This window comes from Hirundo rustica, chromosome 26 (genome assembly GCF_015227805.2).
Source record: "Hirundo rustica isolate bHirRus1 chromosome 26, bHirRus1.pri.v3, whole genome shotgun sequence".
NCBI lineage: Eukaryota > Metazoa > Chordata > Aves > Passeriformes > Hirundinidae > Hirundo > Hirundo rustica.
In genome coordinates, this window is record NC_053475.1 from 4,629,729 (window position 1) to 4,645,748 (window position 16,020).

The 16,020-nt window shown below is 60.9% G+C and overlaps 2 protein-coding genes across 16 annotated transcripts in view; one reads left to right on the forward strand and one right to left on the reverse strand.

The window, feature by feature from the left end:
* PIP5K1C (phosphatidylinositol-4-phosphate 5-kinase type 1 gamma) overlaps positions 1-4,149 on the reverse strand; it is a 52,857-nt gene extending 48,708 nt beyond the window's left edge. For 6 of the 14 annotated variants that reach the window (XR_005704103.2, XM_058423620.1, XM_040086896.2 and 3 more), the window contains exon 1: positions 3,983-4,149. Coding sequence is in view for 13 of the 14 variants with exons in the window: in XM_058423620.1 (XP_058279603.1) it covers positions 3,983-4,082 (100 nt within the window). In the remaining variant the exon portion in view is untranslated. The remainder of the gene's footprint in view (positions 1-3,982) is intronic. The other 8 variants (XM_040086898.2, XM_058423621.1, XM_040086901.2 and 5 more) reach the window with 3 other exon arrangements.
* Positions 4,150-5,757: 1,608 nt separating this feature from the next.
* TJP3 (tight junction protein 3) lies at positions 5,758-15,925 on the forward strand. Of its 2 annotated transcripts, XM_040086747.2 has the most exons (20): positions 5,758-5,857; positions 8,743-8,910; positions 9,000-9,124; positions 9,327-9,429; positions 9,592-10,015; positions 10,307-10,410; positions 11,266-11,425; positions 11,514-11,601; positions 11,792-11,856; positions 11,996-12,071; positions 12,203-12,359; positions 12,574-12,682; positions 13,123-13,342; positions 13,642-13,838; positions 14,041-14,136; positions 14,362-14,432; positions 14,534-14,845; positions 14,970-15,236; positions 15,467-15,510; positions 15,640-15,925. In XM_040086747.2, the coding sequence occupies exons 2-20, from the start codon at positions 8,863-8,865 to the stop codon at positions 15,737-15,739; spliced, it is 2,766 nt and encodes a 921-aa protein (XP_039942681.1). In that variant the 5' UTR covers positions 5,758-5,857; positions 8,743-8,862; the 3' UTR covers positions 15,740-15,925. The 2 variants fall into 2 exon arrangements, with proteins under 2 accessions (XP_039942681.1, XP_039942680.1); XM_040086746.2 differs by lacking the exons at positions 5,758-5,857; positions 8,743-8,910 and having other exon boundaries at positions 9,073-9,429.
* The last annotated feature ends 95 nt before the right edge of the window (positions 15,926-16,020 follow it).

Below are 16,020 nucleotides of genomic sequence, written 5' to 3' on the forward strand. Positions count from 1 at the left end.
AAGGAAGCAAATGCTGGAATTCCAGCTGCTGCTTTTCAGGCTCTAACCACCTTATATGGGGAAAACCATATTTATTAAGATTGTGCATCTGCCAAGAGCCCATAATGGCCATGTCAATGAATCACTTCAATAACAGTTCCCAAATTATACACTGTTCATACCGAATCCACTCAGGTCATTCCCTGAGGAGCTCTTCCAGAGAGGCCCATGTGCCTCCCAAGTGGGACGAGGCAGTGGCAGCTCTGCCAGCCCCAGCAGTGGTGTGATGGGCTGCTATAGACAGATCAATGCCAAATGCTGGTAATGAAAATGAGACCAATCATTCCCTGCCCTGTGTGTTCTTGAGGACTCGTTCCCCAGCCTGCCCCGACACTGATACAGGCGGGCTCAGCATCCTTTGGGCACTGCCCACATTTCCCTGCTTTAAGCACTGCCCTTCCCAGCTTCCAAGCTCCATCATCCTAGCTTCCCTGCGTGCTTCCAGCCGATTCATATCTTAAAGAACAATTAATTTGCCAGAGCAGCCTGAATTCTATTTTCATTGCCCTCCTCCTTCCCCGCAGCTGAGCTGTGACTTATTGACTGTGAAGTAACTGCAGGGTCTTTAAGAGTTCAAGGCGCAGGGTGTTCTTCTGCCTGCTCCTGCCTGGCTGACTCCCTCTGTAATCATCCTCGCCAGCACCATTTCACGCCACAGAGGCATGTGACATCCAACTAAGCTGTGAACCATAATCATGCTGGGGATGATGTTTACATTTGATTTTTCCTCAAGCTGATAAGCTCTCTTCAATTTCCCCTCTCCATCGAGTTGGTATGAATTTAATTGCTTATGCCTCACAGGGTAGAATTCTTCTCTTATCTCTAATCTGCTCACTGAAAAAAATTGCTTCGAGCAACCCTCCAAAAGTCACTTCAAAATTATCACTGCTAAGAGGGAAGAGCTGCAATACTGTTCCTGGGCTGTTGCAATCAACGCTCTCTCAGTGCTTTTTGGAGACAGCCACACAGCACACAGCACACCTGGCTGGGGCCAGGATCTTCATTTCGCTCCTTCAGCCAGAGGTACAGTAAGACAGCTGTACACCATGAGTGTAAATACTTGTTAAATCATTTGAGCTCCCTAAAGCATTAGAATCCAGCCTTGAAGAACATCACTGGAGGCTTCTTCTCCAAGCTCTGGATCGTGATAGGCAGACTGCACCTGTGTAATAGGAGATCTGACCAACAGAAATAAATCCAATGTCAACTGTACTTCTCCATTAGACTGAGAATTCCCACTTTAGAAAGGAGATGGTGGAGGCCAGTTCTTCTTGCCCAACATTTGGACAGTGCCAGTTCTTCTGTAGTAACAACTCTCCCATAACTCAACCACCCTTGAATAAAAGGTTACCAGACCCTGTGTCTCCAGACTGCACCATTTGCTTACCCAACCATCCCTGGGGATCAGGGTACTCCAGCCTAAACAAACCCAGTACTCACCTGTCACCACACACCACCTCTGCTCCTGCCCACAGCTCACCCCAACCCTGGAGCAGCCCCTTACACTCCCTGCAGTCCCTCCCCAGGGCATGAGGGTACAGATTCAGGGAGAAGGCACAGCAAGCACCTACACCCGTTAGATTTTGAAACTCCATTGCAACTAGTTGGTCACAAAATTATTAAAACTTTGAAGCCAAGGTCTCAGGAAGGGACGATTTGGGGCTCTGTGTGCATGAATGAGCCCCGGTACTGGCAATAAGTGAGGTTTTCTTCCTCAAAGCATGAGATTTCCAGAAGTTCCCTTCAGAACACTCTGTACCTTAAGTCAACCTACTGCCAAGGCCTCCCCAACTTCCAGCCCTTCTCCATGCAGTTTTACTCCTGTACCAGACTAACTGGTAATTTTTCCATAATTACTGAGGGCTTGGGGAGGGTCTTTGCTGGCCTGACCCAGTCTGGATTAACCCTGCCATGTTGTTCAGGCAGAGCACAGCACCCAGATGCCTCCTCTCCAGCCAGGAACCAGGTAGCAGGTTTCAGCTGCACTGGTGATCCTTCATCAACAGCACACACAGAGCAGTGAGCACAAGGGGAGCAGCGCAAAGCACCTGTGTAGGTGGGTCATGGGCACTTCAACACCTCCACACAGCAGCAAAGGCACCAGCACTAGGGGATTTGTCACCCAGTTCAGACCACAGAGCACAGTGACACCCCCAGAACCTTCACCACAGCCTCCCCTGTGCGGGTGCAGCCATGCCTTCCTACAGCCCACCAAAGGCCATCTCCATCCCCCAGGCTTTGCTCTTCTCCAGCAAAAACTCATTTGCTGTTTTGCACATTGTCCCCAGCCCCCCGGGAGCTCCAGCTGCAAGTGCAGCTGAGGCCAAGTGACACAATTTGGATGCTACCCAAGTGAGGAGTAAGCAACTTGACTTGAGAAATCAAAGCATCGGTGAGATTACTGGCTCTGTTTCATCTTTTTTACTATCAGTGTAAGGTAAGACAGCCTACAGGTTCATAAATTCAGATTTACTTGCTCACAGAAGAAGAAAAACACATGCTCTCAGCTTAAACCCTTCTTGAGCAATAGTCTCCATAGACACTTTGCCTACTCCTGAGCAACAACCCTCCATCCTCCCCAAAAAACAGGTATTTGACAGAGAAATCAGAAGGAATAACAATATTTTAATTGTTTATTGGTGTCCCTCCCCATGGCAGAAGGGTGGAACAAGATGGGCTTTAAGGTCCCTTCCAGACCAAACTGTTCTGTGACTCTGATCAGCAAGAGGCTCTCTCTCTCCCTCCCTTGGCATCACTTGCCACCCCTGCCCGTGCTGGGAGAACACTCCCAAAAAGAGGTCCAAGGGTGTGTGGGAGCACAGCAAGTAGCCTTGGAAAGGCAGGCTGCAGGCTGCCAGCCCCTGCATTTCTTTGCAGGCTCGAGGAACTGCAGCAGGACAGCTGGGGACAGCTTCCCTCAGCCTAAAGCTCGGCACCTTACCCGACGTTACACGCTACACCCACACCCCGTCGCGGCAGATGACATCTGCGAAATGAGCACGGCTTCCACCGTAATTAGCTGTTTCTCAGAAGATCTAATGATTCTCATTTAAAGGCCTGATGACACGGAGGTCGCTGTCATCACACAGCCAAACCCTCTGAGCACCCCGGACTCTGGCAGGTGTCCGAAGCTCCGCACCCGATCTGCGGAGGAACGTGTCAGCCCGGCAGGAGCGAGGCTGAGCATCACGAGCACGGCTCAGCCAGCAATCCTGAGGCTGTTCATGAACTAGAAATAATTAGGCAGCAGAGGAGGCGGGGGCAGGTGCACAAGCACAGCCTCACGGATCCATCCTGCCACTCAGGAACCTTCAGCTAATGCCGCTGCCAGCCTCGGGCTGGCTCTGGGCCCCGACAAACGAGCTCCCTCCGCCGGGACGGACCCCGGCCGGCGGCAAAGCCCCCCGTACCCGCTGCCAGGGTCTGCCCGGCCCCCCGAGCAACCCCTCCACCCCGATCCTGCGATCGCCGGGGAACGACCCCCGAGAGCGGATGGGGCAGGACGGCCCCGCCACGGCCTTCCAGGCCCAGCCAGGCCCGGTTCCGATACTGGGAGTAGTGCCGGAGGTGGGCGGCCTGTGCCTCGCACGGGGGGTCTGGGCGTCGCCATTGCCCCTCGCAGCTTCAAGACTCCGCAGGGCAGAGGCGGGGAAGCCCCATCCCGCTGTGCCCCGGTGTCCCGGGAGTGCCGTGCCGGGAACGGAACCATCCCGGGCCCGGGGGAGAACGGGGGAAGGGAAGCAGCAGCTGGACGGGACCACGCGGTGTCTGGGGGGGCGCACTCCGGGGGGGGGGGGGGGGCCTGGACCGAACCACTCCGAGAGCCCTGCGGGGGGGCCCGGCCGGGCTGAACCACTGCGAGCCGGCGGGACACAGGGACACGCCGGGGCCCGGCCGGGTGGGGGACAGGCAGGGGCGGCCCCCGGTGCTCGCGGCGCGTTACCTCCTGACGCGTCCGGTCCCCCTACGCCGGCCTCCGGAGTGATGGCACCGGCACCCGCCGCGGCCGAGCCCTCCGCCTCCTCAGGCACCTCCAGCTCCATGGCGGCCGCGGGCAGGCGCAGCCCCGGGGCAAGACAGGCCCCGGACAGGCCAGCGCCCGCCGCCGCGCTCCTCCCGGGTACCGGCCGCGGCGCGGGGGACCCTGGGAGCGCCGCGGACCATAGAACGCGGGTGGCGCCGCGACCAGACACGCCCCGAACAGTGCCGGAAGCACAGCGGGGCTTTTCCGCCGGAGTTAATTGCGATGTGGCAGAGGGCTGTGGGATTCGACGGGACGGGGATAGGGGAGGCCGCAACAACTCCCGCCGCTCCCTCACGGTGCGGCGGCCGCGACCCCTCCGGTAGAGGGGGAAACACCGGAGGGTCGGGGGCGGGGCCTGTGGTCACCATGGCAGCGGGGCGGAGCTCCGCTAGGGGCGGGGCCTGCCTGCAGGGGCTCCGGCAGCGGAGGCGGGGCTCCCGGGGCGCGGAGGCTGCCGGTCGCCATGGCAGCGGAGGCGTGGTGCAGGCGGTGGGGCGGGGCTCCGGCGGGGGCGTGGCCGGCACGGCAGAGCCCCCGCCCCGCATCCCATCGCGGCTCGGTTCCCCCCGCTCTCCGCTGCGCCCCCGCTGGAGCGGGGCCCTTTAGGAGCCTTCCCGGTGCCGGCCGCCGCCTACCCCCTCCCCTTCCAATCCCGTCTCCAAGAGCTCCCGGTAGCTGCACAATCCGCCGGGCTGGACCGAGCCTGCCGTGCACCGGCACCCGGACACGCTTCCAGCCCCCTGCGCAGCCCCGGCGCCGTTCAGCGCCGCCGGTTCCCAGCCCGGGCCGAGACCGAGCTCCTCCCGGCCCCGCGGCACCATCTAGTGGCTCTGCCCGGGCCGGGTCAGCCCCGGGGCGCGGGTCAGCCCGGGCCGGCCCCGCCGGTTCTCGGAGCCCCGGGGCCACGCGTGTCCCGGATGGGTAGCCGCGGCTGGGAGGCAACGCTGGAGCCACCGACACTAATGAGCCTGCTCGGCGGCGCCGGCCCCTGCCAAAGGGGCTCCCGACTGCGGCTGGTCCTGGGGAGCGGCGGGAGCTGTTGTAGGCTCCCCGCGGAGCTTGGCCGGGAGCAGCCGGTGCTGAGGAGCGAGCGGAGGGGCAGGCGGCGGCATGGCTCCGGCTCCGGGGTGGCAGCTGTGGGCTGGGGGCTTCCGCAGAAACTGGTCCCCTCACGCCGCCTCGGCGCTGGGCTGGGAGCGGTACCGGCCCCGGCGGGAGGCGGAGAGCCGTGGCGCGGACCTGTTCGCTGTCACCACCGGAAAGCGGCCCCGCGGGACGAGGGATGACGGGGGCCCGGTCGTCAGGTGCGGACAGGGGCAAGGGAGGGGAAGGGGAGGAGAGGGGGCAGCAGCCATCACCATCTTCTCCCACACCTCCCAGGACAGGGATCCCCAGGCTGGCCCCTGTGCCTGTCCCGTCTTGGGACAGTAGGTAACGCTGGGAGGGTTTGGGGGTCTGGGACAGAGTCCCACTGCATCCCTGGACAGGGCAGAGACTGGGAGGGAGGGATCCCTATCTGCAGGCACCACCACCTCCAGCATCCTATGAGCCTGTCCCGTGCAGTGCTGGGAGGGCGATGAGTGCAGGTGGCTGAGCCACCGTCACGGTGGAGGACACCAGGGACGGCCCTCCGGGAGACCTGCTGTGCCCGGGAAGCTGCCCCGGGACCCCTTCCCGCTCCTTCCCCGCTGCAGGCAGAGTCTGGGCCACAAAGGGTTACGCAAGGCACCCTGGAGTGACACCACTGCCGCCAGCCCGGGAGCTCAGCTCCTTCCTGGTCGGATCCCAGGCTCGGTGAGTGCCTAATTCTGTCCCCCGGGATCTGTCGGCCGTGCTTTCTGGCTTTCAGCCGTGCTTCCACCTGGGGAACTGGCCATGCTTTGTCCTTCTCTGGGTGGCTCCAGGACCCAGTGACCCTCCTGGAGCTCTACCCCCGTTGCAGGGGATACCCCGAAGGATCCGAGCTCCACGCCCCAGGGCTGGAGGACATGCCTCGCTGCTGCTGATTTACACTCGGTCCGGAGCAACCCTTCCAAAGACCTTTTCCCAGAGCAGGGGGTCGGGATCATCGCTCTGTGGGTGGCGTTGGGATAGAGCAGCCTCTGGAGGGATCTGGGACTCAGTGCTCCATGGCCAGGACCAGCCAAGGGACAAGTGGTGTTGCAGCACTGTCTGAGAGCAGAGACTTCTCTGATCCTAGGAAAGTTTCGAGGCTCTCAGGATGAGGACTCCTGTCAGGGGAGGGGGGATTGGCTGTGTGCACAGCTGGGGTGGACAGCATGTGTCACTTTCTGATAAGTGATCCCCGACTCGTTGTTGTTCCCATGGCGGGCATTGTCGGTAGCATCACCTGGGGCCAGGCACAGCCCCGAACTGGGGGACCTGACAGTGAGATGAACTGCCCCAGCACAGCTTGGCTTTGGCTTCAAAACCCCTGGGACATGCTGCCACGGTACGTGTGGGGCAGTGTGGGGCTCCCAGTGCTGCCGGCGGCTGGTGCAGGGTGTGTCGGGCTGGGCCATGGTCAGCTCTGCCCAGATACTGCCTCTCCCTGCGGGGCCATTCCAGGTGCGGGCTGGTTTCTATCGGAAACCGGCTGAGCCGGCTCCTCCTGCTGCCAGCCTCGGCCTTTGGCTGCTGCAGGCCCTGTGCCAGCTCTTGGGGGGAGACTGGGGACAGGGCTTGATGGCACTGTGGGCACACTGCCTGTGCCACTGGAGCTGCTGCCATCCCCATGCTGCCCCAGCCACTGCCCGAGGACAGCAACGGGCAGCAGTGGAATGCGAATTTGTGGCCAGTTTGTGATACCATGGTGGTGGGACAATCGTGGGAGCCAGCCAGGGACAGTGAAGGGCTGTGTTGGGTGGCATCAGGGGTAGCTGTGGCACAACAGATGTCACCACTCTAGGGAGGGGGGTGATCTGGCTGCTCCAGGTTGGTGTCTCTTGGACCTATAGTTCACACCGTGTCACCTGCAGGCATCCAGGGAGCACAAACAACACTGATGACACAGCTGAAACCACCCCAATGCCACACTGGGAGTTCCTGTTTATTATCAGCTTTCCCAGTGCCAGGACAGTGGGTGCTGCCACGCCGGGGTCCTGCCCAGTCCCCCTGGTCCCACGTGTCCCTGGCGGCAGGGAGGCACTTGGGCTGGTTTCGGCAGCTGGTGACGCAGAGGGGACTCTGCCCTCCACACCCGTGGCTGCAGCCGGCCTGTCGGGTGAATGATTACCCCGGGCCTCCCCAGGGCTGCAGTGAGCTGGGTCTCATTTCACGGCCCCAGACTGGTCTCATTTTGGGGGCTCAGCCGGCTGCCTCCAGCCGGGGCTGCCCATGCGATGTCCTTGTGCGGGGCTGAGCTGCCTCCCTTGCCTGGGGCTGGCTGCCCACCGCCAGATCGCTGGTGTGGCATCACCCCGGCAGTGCCCACAAGGTGTCTCTGTGTCCCGCCAAAGCTGCCCCGTGGCCCGTTGCCAAACGCCTTGCCGAGGTTTTAAGCTGCCTGTGGCACCGCTGTGGGCATCCCTGGCTGGACTCGAGGGTGGCTGAGCTGCGCTGGGGGCTGACAGGAATGAGCACAGCCCCGGCACAGCCACTCCAGAGCCCTCGGACACCGTGGCTGTGTAGTGCCGTGGGAACTGGGGGTGCTCAGTTTGGAGAAGGGTGCTCAGGGGACTTCATTGCTCTCTACAGCTCCCAAAAAGAGATCGTAGTGAGATGGGGATCAGTCTCTTCTGTCAAGTGTCAGGACCAGAGGAAACAGCTTCAAGGTGTACCAACAGAGGTTCAGATTAGATACTAGATTTTTTTTTTTTTCACTGAGAGAGTGGTCAGGCAATGGAGTAAATTGCTCAGGGAGGTGCTAGAGTTGTCATCCCTGGAAGCATTCAAGAGGCATCTGGATGTGGCACTTGGGGCCATGGTTTAGGGGTGATTATGGTGGTTTTGGAGCGACGGTTGGATTTGATGGTCTTGAAGGTCTCTTCCTGCCTTGATGATTCTGTGATTCTGTGAGGCCTTGATCAAAGTGGCCTGTCCCTGTCCCACCCCATGGGAATGGGTGGGAGGCTCTGGTCCTGCTGTCTCCCACCATCATGAGAACCCATGTCTTTCTGGGTTCATGCTAACGTTCCCTCCAGGGAGATATGTGTAGATCCCTGGGCCCATCCCAGGAATTTCAGCCTCAAAGGGACATTATTCTGTCAGTCGGGCTCACCTGCCTTAGATGAAAAACATTGGATGTGGGGAAAACGCAGGGAAATCAAATGGTAAAACTGGGGCAGTAAACCATCTGGCAGAGCTGCTGAAGCCCAGAGTGGGTGGACAGGCACTGAAACACCATCCAGGGCAGCACCCCAAGGCCTGCTGGCGCCAGGACAGAGCAGAGTGAGACCAGGAGGATGGCATGGACAGCAGGTCCCAGCCATAGAGATGAATCCTGTCCTTGCCCTATGTACAAGCTCCGCTTCCATGGGCGCATGTCTGAGGGGATGGAGATGGAGATGGACCCCCAGGGGCTGATTTCATGGTGCACAGAGGCAGCTCGGGGTTCGCAGCCATGCAGGGTTAGCAGGGGTGTGACATAGCTGCCAGTCCTGGCACCACGGAGCTCTGCCCCTGCAGCCTCACAGTCCCTGGTGCTTATGGCTCAGTTTTGCTGATGTTCTTTGTTGCAGCCTGATGTTGGATTGAGGAAGGGACCAGCGGCTGCAAAGAGGAGCCGGAGCCGGTCAGAGTCCCCCGGCTGCCCGGCTGCCACCGTCACTCTCCCCAGCTTGTGCTGGTGGGTGCCCACCATGGAGGAGGTGGTGATCTGGGAGCAGCACACGGTGACACTGAGCAAGGTGAGTGGCCTAGGGTAGCCCCGCTGTGGGAGGGGATGGGGTCTGTGGGGTAAATTCTGCCTGACCCCCCTTCTGCCCATGCCCACTAGGACCCTCACCGAGGCTTTGGATTTGCTGTCTCCGGAGGCCGTGACCATCCCAACAGGATAACCGGGGACACAGCGGTGTTTGTTTCAGATGTGGTATCTGGGGGACCGGCAATGGGTCAGCTCCAGTGAGTGCCCAGGGACATGGGGCCATTGGGGGTGCTCACTGCCAGCAAGGGTGGGAAGGACGAAGAATCGCTCCTACTGGGACAGGGCCAGCACCTCTGTTGCCCTCCCTGGCTGGAATGGGATCCCTTGGGGTACACTCACCAGCTCCCTGGGCTGGGAGCTGTGCCTGGGACAGAGTCGCAGCTGCATTTTCCCTTCCAGGAGAAAGGATCACATTGTGATGGTGAACGGCCTTTCCATGGAGAATGTCCCATCCTCCGTCGCCATCCAGACACTTAAAACCTGTGGCAAGATCGCCAACATCGTGAGTGTGCTCTGTGGTGGGATGGTGCCACGTTCACGCTGCGCCTGTCCGCATCCCCGATCCCCTGTCACACATGCCCAGGGTTTGGGAATTGCTGCAGGGACATCTCCTGGCAGAGACAGCTGTACCCACCATCCTCTCCTGCTCACTTTGCACCTGCAGACGGTGAAAAGACCTAGGAAGATTCACCTCCCCGTGAGCAAGAGCAGCCCCGGGTCCCCTGCCGTGCCCCGGCACTATGACTCAGATGATGACTACAGGCTGCACCGCTCCCGGGATGACCTGGAGCACAGCCAGGGCTATGATGGAGACTCATCCAGCGAGAGGAGCTCTGGTCACCACCACGATGACCGTCGCCAGCACAAGGCGGTGTCAAGGAGCCGGAGGCGAAGCCAGGACAGCAGCCACTGGATGCAGAGTAGCTCAGATCGGAGAGGCCGTGGCCGACATAGCTCTGCCAATGCCTTTGGCCAGGACGGGGACACCAACGGGCTGGCCCTGGTGTCGGGCTTCAAGCGCCTGCCACCCCAGGATGTGCCGATGAAGCCCATCACGTCTGTCCTGGTGAAGCAGAAGCAGAATGAAGGTGAGGCCCTCCTGGTCCTGCTGTCCCTGGATCTTGTTGCCTGATTTTTGGCTGTGCCTTGCCCCAGGGAGGAGATGATAGCTGGGTGGGTGCCAGGGCCTGGCTGCAGCAAGGAGGCAGTGCATGCCATGCTGGGTGCACTAAACCTCCTGCCCTCAGCTGGGGGCTACAGAGCTCAGCTTTGGGGCTTGCCAGTACCCCAAGGGGAGCTGGGGCTTGTAGGGATGGGGGGGACCTTGAGAGGGTCTTGCATCTGCCTGACTGCTACCATCACGGCTCTCTCTGCTGCAGAGTACGGCCTGAAGCTGGGGAGTCAGCTCTTCATCAAGCACATAGTGGAGAGCGGGCTGGCAGCCAAGGGCAACTCCTTGCAGGAGGGAGACCTCATCCTGAAGGTATGGGGGCCCAGGGTGTAGAGCACTCACTGCCCCTCTTTAGAGGGCTTGTCCCTGGCTGGTGTCACTGCAGGGCCCAGCCATGCTGGAGGCAGTTCTGTCTGTGCCCACTCCCTGCCCCAGCCCCCCTGGCTGTCCCAGGGACCCTGCAGGGACTCTTGGGGCCCAGATCCTTGCTGCCAGGGCTGGTGGCATGTCCTGCTGGCACAGTGGGGTTGTGTCCACCCCACTGTCCCCACAATGTGTGGTCCCCCACTGTGTGTCTGTGTCCCCACTGGATAAGAATCACAGGTGTTTGTCAGATAAAACTGTTTCAAGTATTTGGGGAGGGGGAAACAGAAGGGAGGGAGACCCTTTGTTTGCACACCTGGTCCAGGCAGACCTGTGGCTGCTGGGAATTGGTGCCAAAGTGACTCTGGAGTAAACAGAAGGGATTACATCCCACAATCTGTTGGGAAAAGCAGCTACCACTCAGGGACATCCCAGCCCCAGGGCTTGCTTGGGGCCTGACTCCCTGAACCAGGCCAGGGCATGGAAGGACAGTGCTGGGCCCAGGGCAAAGGAAAATGAGCTTCATGTGTCTCTGAGGGGTCCATGCAATCTTGCCTCTGGGCAGAGCCCCAGGATAGTGGAAGTTGGTGTTAACAAACCATGCTAACGTTTCCTCTGTACAGAATGAGGTCCCACTGGGAAGCAGCCAGGAACAGGGACACAGAATAGGTGAAGCTGCAGGAGCTGGGGCTGGGCTGGAGCAGCTGAGAAGGGACCAGGAAGATGGCAGTCAGAGCATCCCATCCCAGTGGGGTGTTCCTGGGGGTGGCCTTCCTGCTAAGGCCTCCCACTCTGCCCCTCCAGATCAATGGGGTAGCCAGCCAGGACATGTCCTTGGCTGAAACCCAGCAGCTCATCGAGCGGACAGAGGGGATCCTGACCCTGCTCATCCTCCGTGACCACCGACAGTTCCTGGTGAACATCCCTGACGCTGACAGCCAGAGCGACAGCTCCCGGATGGACGGTGAGGAGACGTGGTGGTGGGGCCAGGGTCAGATACACAGCACAGGGGCTGCATGGCCACTGATGCATCTCCCCTCCTGTGGCTGCAGATATCTCGGACATCAATTCTGAGCTGTCCCATCCGCCATCTCCAGAGGCCTCCCCACGACCTCCAGCTGCTGCCAGGACAAATTCACCGTAAGGCCCGCACTGTCCCCATGGGTCCCTCTGTCCCCTGGCAGATCCTGCTGTGTGCTCCACCTGTCTGGGGATGCCCGTTCTCCATTCCCAAGCCCATATCCCTGGAGGTGGTACTGCCATTCCCAGATTTCTCTGCTGTCCTCACTGCCCATGTGCCCTGCTTAAATCCTGCTTGACCTTGTTCCAGGGAGAGGAGACGATCGAACAGGGAGCCTGTGCCCGGGGTGACTGTACCTGATGCTCAGGGCCCTGGTGAGTGGACTGGGCACTGAGGGGGCTCCCCAGGCTCCTGTGCCATCTCCACTGCCCAAAGCCCGGGCAGAACTATGCCAGGGCTCCCTGTGCCTCAGCACAGCCACTGCTGCTCCTAGACCAGCTCTCCTTCCTGCAGACCTTCTGGAAGCCGTGGAGTGGGACGGCCACAGCCCCCACACCAGCCCCAGTGCCCGAGCTGCCCACAAGGACAGGTATGTCTGCAAGAGGCAGGGGGCAATGGCTGGAGGAGCTGCTGTGTCACAGGGTTGGGGTGACAGGGTCAGCGCTTCCCTGTTGTGTCCTTGCATGTCACCACTGGGCTGACTGTACTTCCCTGTGACAGGTACAGCACCAGCTCCAGGGTCGTGCGGTTTGTGAAGGCCAAGAGCGTGGGGCTGCGGCTGACGGGTGGGAACGATGTGGGCATCTTCGTGTCCAGTGTGCAGGAGGGGAGCCTAGCTGACAGCCAGGGCGTTCGGGAAGGTGACCAGATCCTGCAGGTACTTGGGGCTGAAAATGCACCATATGCTGCTGCACCTGGACTGGCCCCAGCCTTTTTGGGTCCAATATCTCCCCAGGGTATCACCTGCAGGGTGACAGGGACCAGTTCCCTCTCCCTCTCTGCCCTGGGCACTGCTGTCCCTGTGTCCCCTGCTGCTGCCCATGCCTTCTGTCCTGCTGGCAGGACCATGTCCAAGTGCTTTTCTGTGGCAGGTGAATGACACCAGTTTCCAGAACCTGACCCGTGAGGAGGCTGTGGAATATCTCATGGCCCTGCCCCCAGGCGAGGAGGTCACGCTGAGGACCCAGAGCAAGCAGGACAGTGAGTGGTGACCAGGCTCATCCTGGGCTCTTGCTTCTCCATCCTTTGCCGCTTCTGGGCAAGCATCAGACCTACTGGACTTGCCATGGCCCTTCCTGTCCCTGCAGGGTGGTCCTTCTTCCCCTCTCCTCCTCCTGCAGAGAGCTGATGGGAGGGGACCAGACCATCCCAGCCCTGTTTGTGCCTCGGCTTCCTGGAGCACAGGGGCTTTCTGGCATCATGGCTCAGCCTGGAGAGGCCAGTATGTGCTGAGGAGTCAGATCCTACTGTCCCCAGCATGCCTGAGAGTGCCATGGGAGGAAAAGGTGTCCCCAACACCCTCCTTAGCAGCAAGAGCTCCTGTGCAGCCTAGTGCCAGTCTAGTGCCTTCCAAAATCTCTCCAGCATCTTCTTCCTCAGCCAGCTCTTCCCCTGATGATCCCTCTTTCCCTGGGTTTCAGTTTACAGGAAGATGATCTCATCCAATGTGGGTGACTCGTTCTACATCCGGACACACTTTGACTTTGAGAAGGATACGCCATCAGGGCTCAGCTTTGTCCGTGGGGACGTGTTCCACGTGGTGGACACCATGTACCGGGGCAGGCTGGGGAGCTGGCTGGCTGTGCGCATGGGCAGGGACCTGCAGGAGCAGGACAAGGGCATCATCCCCAACCGGAGAAGGTAGGGATGGAGACAGGAGCAGCCCCTAGACAAGCAGAGCCAGGGAAGTGAGCTGGGGACATGGATGGTGGGCTCAGTGAGAGGCAGGGCAAGGGCTGGTGGGACAGCGGTGGGAAGCGTGAGCTGATGAAATCCCTCCTCAGGGTGGTGGGGCAGCTGATGGTCAGGTTGTCTGAAGTCCCAGAGAGAGAAGTCTACCACAACCTCACCTGGCTGTGCCACCTAGCAGGGGTGCCAGCTTCTCCTGACCTGCTCCTCTAACTCAGAGGCTGCAGGTCCTGAGCCCTCTCCTCTCCCAGGGCCGAGCAGATTGCCAGCCTGGAGTCGGTGCTGAAAGCCACATCTGGGGCCAACCCCTCCGGGGCAAGGGCTGAGTTTTGGAAGCTGCGGGGCTTACGGGGAGCCAAGAAGATGCTGCGGAAGAGCCGGGAGGACCTGTCCGCCCTCACAAAGCAGGGGCACTACCCACCGTATGAGAGGGTGGTCCTCAAGGAAGGTGGGCACCAGGACAGCCTGACCCACAGTGGGGACATTGGTCCTGGGGCTGCCCTGCTGTGGATGCTGATGGGCCCCCCTCTCCTGGAAGGAGCAGGGCGAGTTGCAGCCTGTGGGCACCTTGAGGGGTGGGGCTGGCTGCTCGGGTGCTGGGAGCTCTGGCCTTGCCCCCAGCTGCCCTGAGTACCTCTGTCCTCCCACAGCCAGCTTCAAGCGGCCGGTGGTGATCCTGGGCCCCATCGCAGACATCGCTGTGCAGAAGCTGAGCAGGGAGCTGCCCAAGCTGTTTGAAATCGCCCGTAAGTGCCCCCACACCGGGGAGAAAATGATATCCAGCAGCCAGACCCTGTGATAGTTCTTCAGCTTTGGCTGCCTCCCTATGACAGCCCAACACCTTCCTGGGCTCATTCGCCCTCTCCCCTCCTCTGCCTGAGGGACACAGCACTGGGGCCGGGCATGGCCGTGCCCAGGCTGGGGCTGTCAGGGGTGCAGCCCCTCTCATGCACCATCTCTGTGCCCTGCAGCGAGTGTGCCCCGAGACGGGGCATCATCCAAGGTCATCAAGCTGGACTCGGTGCGGCAGATCGCAGAAAAGGTGAGACCCTTCCCGTATGCCTGGAGCCACCTGGGGCCTGTGGAAAGCCCGTGGCCACCATCCCTGCTCCCAGCAGGGCTGATGGCTGTGCCCTGCCCCAGAACAAGCACGCCTTGCTGGACATCACGCCCTCGGCTGTGGAGCGCCTCAATTACGTGCAGTACTACCCAGTGGTGGTGTTCTGCGAGCCTGAGAGCCGGCAGGGCATCAAGGCCATGCGGCAGTGGCTGGCGCCCGACTCCAGGAAGAGTTCCCGGCGCCTCTTTGCCCAGGCCAACAAGATGAAGAAATATTGCAGCCACCTCTTCACGGCCACCATCAGCCTCAGTGGAAGTGGCAATGCCTGGTACGAGCAGATACAGGACATCATAAGGACACAGCAAAACCAGCCTGTCTGGACAACAGCAGAGCAGGTATGGGGCACGGGCTCTCTGTGGCAAGGCTTGGCCTCCTGGAGCTGCTGCCAGGCCAGTGATGGGGCTGCACACAGCCCCCCATGGCTGGGGTCCCATGATCTCTGTCATCCCCACCCCTCAGGCAGATGTAGCACCCGAGGACAATCTGGACCTGCTGAACCCACCGAGCACGGTGGCCTCAGGCTACCTGACGTGTGACAGCCATGCCAACAGTGACTACGATGACACGGATGGAGAGGCGGGTGCCTACACTGACGGCGAGGCAGAGGACGCCTGTGAGCAGCCCGGGCTGGCCCGTTCCTCTGAGCCAACACACCTGGCCCCCAGCCATGGCCTGGACTCCTCCGAGCCAACGCAGCTGGCCCCAAGCCACAGCCAGAGTGAGCAGGTGGGTTGTCCCAGATTGCTACAAGAGCCTGGTGGGACAGACGGGGGTGGCACCGTGCCTGGCTCTGGAGTGTCATTCCCATCCTCTTGGCACAGGCAGGGTGTCACCTCTGGCTGCTGCAGGGTCCAGCTGTGCGCCTGTGCCCAGCTCTGGGTGTCCAGGGGCAAACGCCCCAGGCTGGGGCACAGTCCCTGCCCTGCCCCTGACCCCTCCCACCTCCTCCTTCCCAGGTGCCCGAACGGCCACGGCAGGGCAGGCGCTATGACAGCATCAGGTACCCTGTGCCCCGGGGTGGGGATGGCAGCTGCCCAGGGCTGGGATGGCAGCTGCCCAGGGCTGGGGACAGTCCCGGAAGGGCACTGTCCCTGTCATGCAGAGCCATCACCCCCCTTCTGTCCCCCAGGGAATATGAGCACGAAGCGGTGAAGAGGAGGTTCACACGGGCCAGGGATGACTCGGACCAGGATGAAGGCTATGAGTGGGGCCCAGCCACAGATGTGTAGCGGCACTGCTGGCCTGTCCCTCCAGGCCAGCCCTCCCACAGCCCTGCACAACGGGGTGCAGGTGATGGCTCAGGTAGTGCCCCTGTGGCCAGGCTGGGCTGGGCCCAATCCTGCTAGACCTGCATCACCAAGTGCCTGCACTACCATGTGCCTCCTTCCCTTCCGGCCACAGCCACTACGACAGAATAAAAGGGATGTTTGGATGAGGACGGGCTGTTTCTGGGGGTGCTGGGTGGCAGCATACAGGGGACACCCGGTGCAGCAGCGTGGCCTTGCTGGCA

What these genes read in the sequence shown, in the direction of transcription:
- TJP3 (XM_040086746.2), top strand. Translation starts at nt 9,088, where the DNA reads ATGTGGTATCTGGGGGACCGGCAATGGGTCAGCTCCAGTGAGTGCCCA. An exon ending in AGGGAGACCTCATCCTGAAG is followed by an intron (nt 10,411 to 11,265) that starts GTATGGGGGCCC and finishes CTGCCCCTCCAG; the next exon opens with ATCAATGGGGTAGCCAGCCA. An exon ending in CAAGCTGTTTGAAATCGCCC is followed by an intron (nt 14,137 to 14,361) that starts GTAAGTGCCCCC and finishes TGTGCCCTGCAG; the next exon opens with CGAGTGTGCCCCGAGACGGG.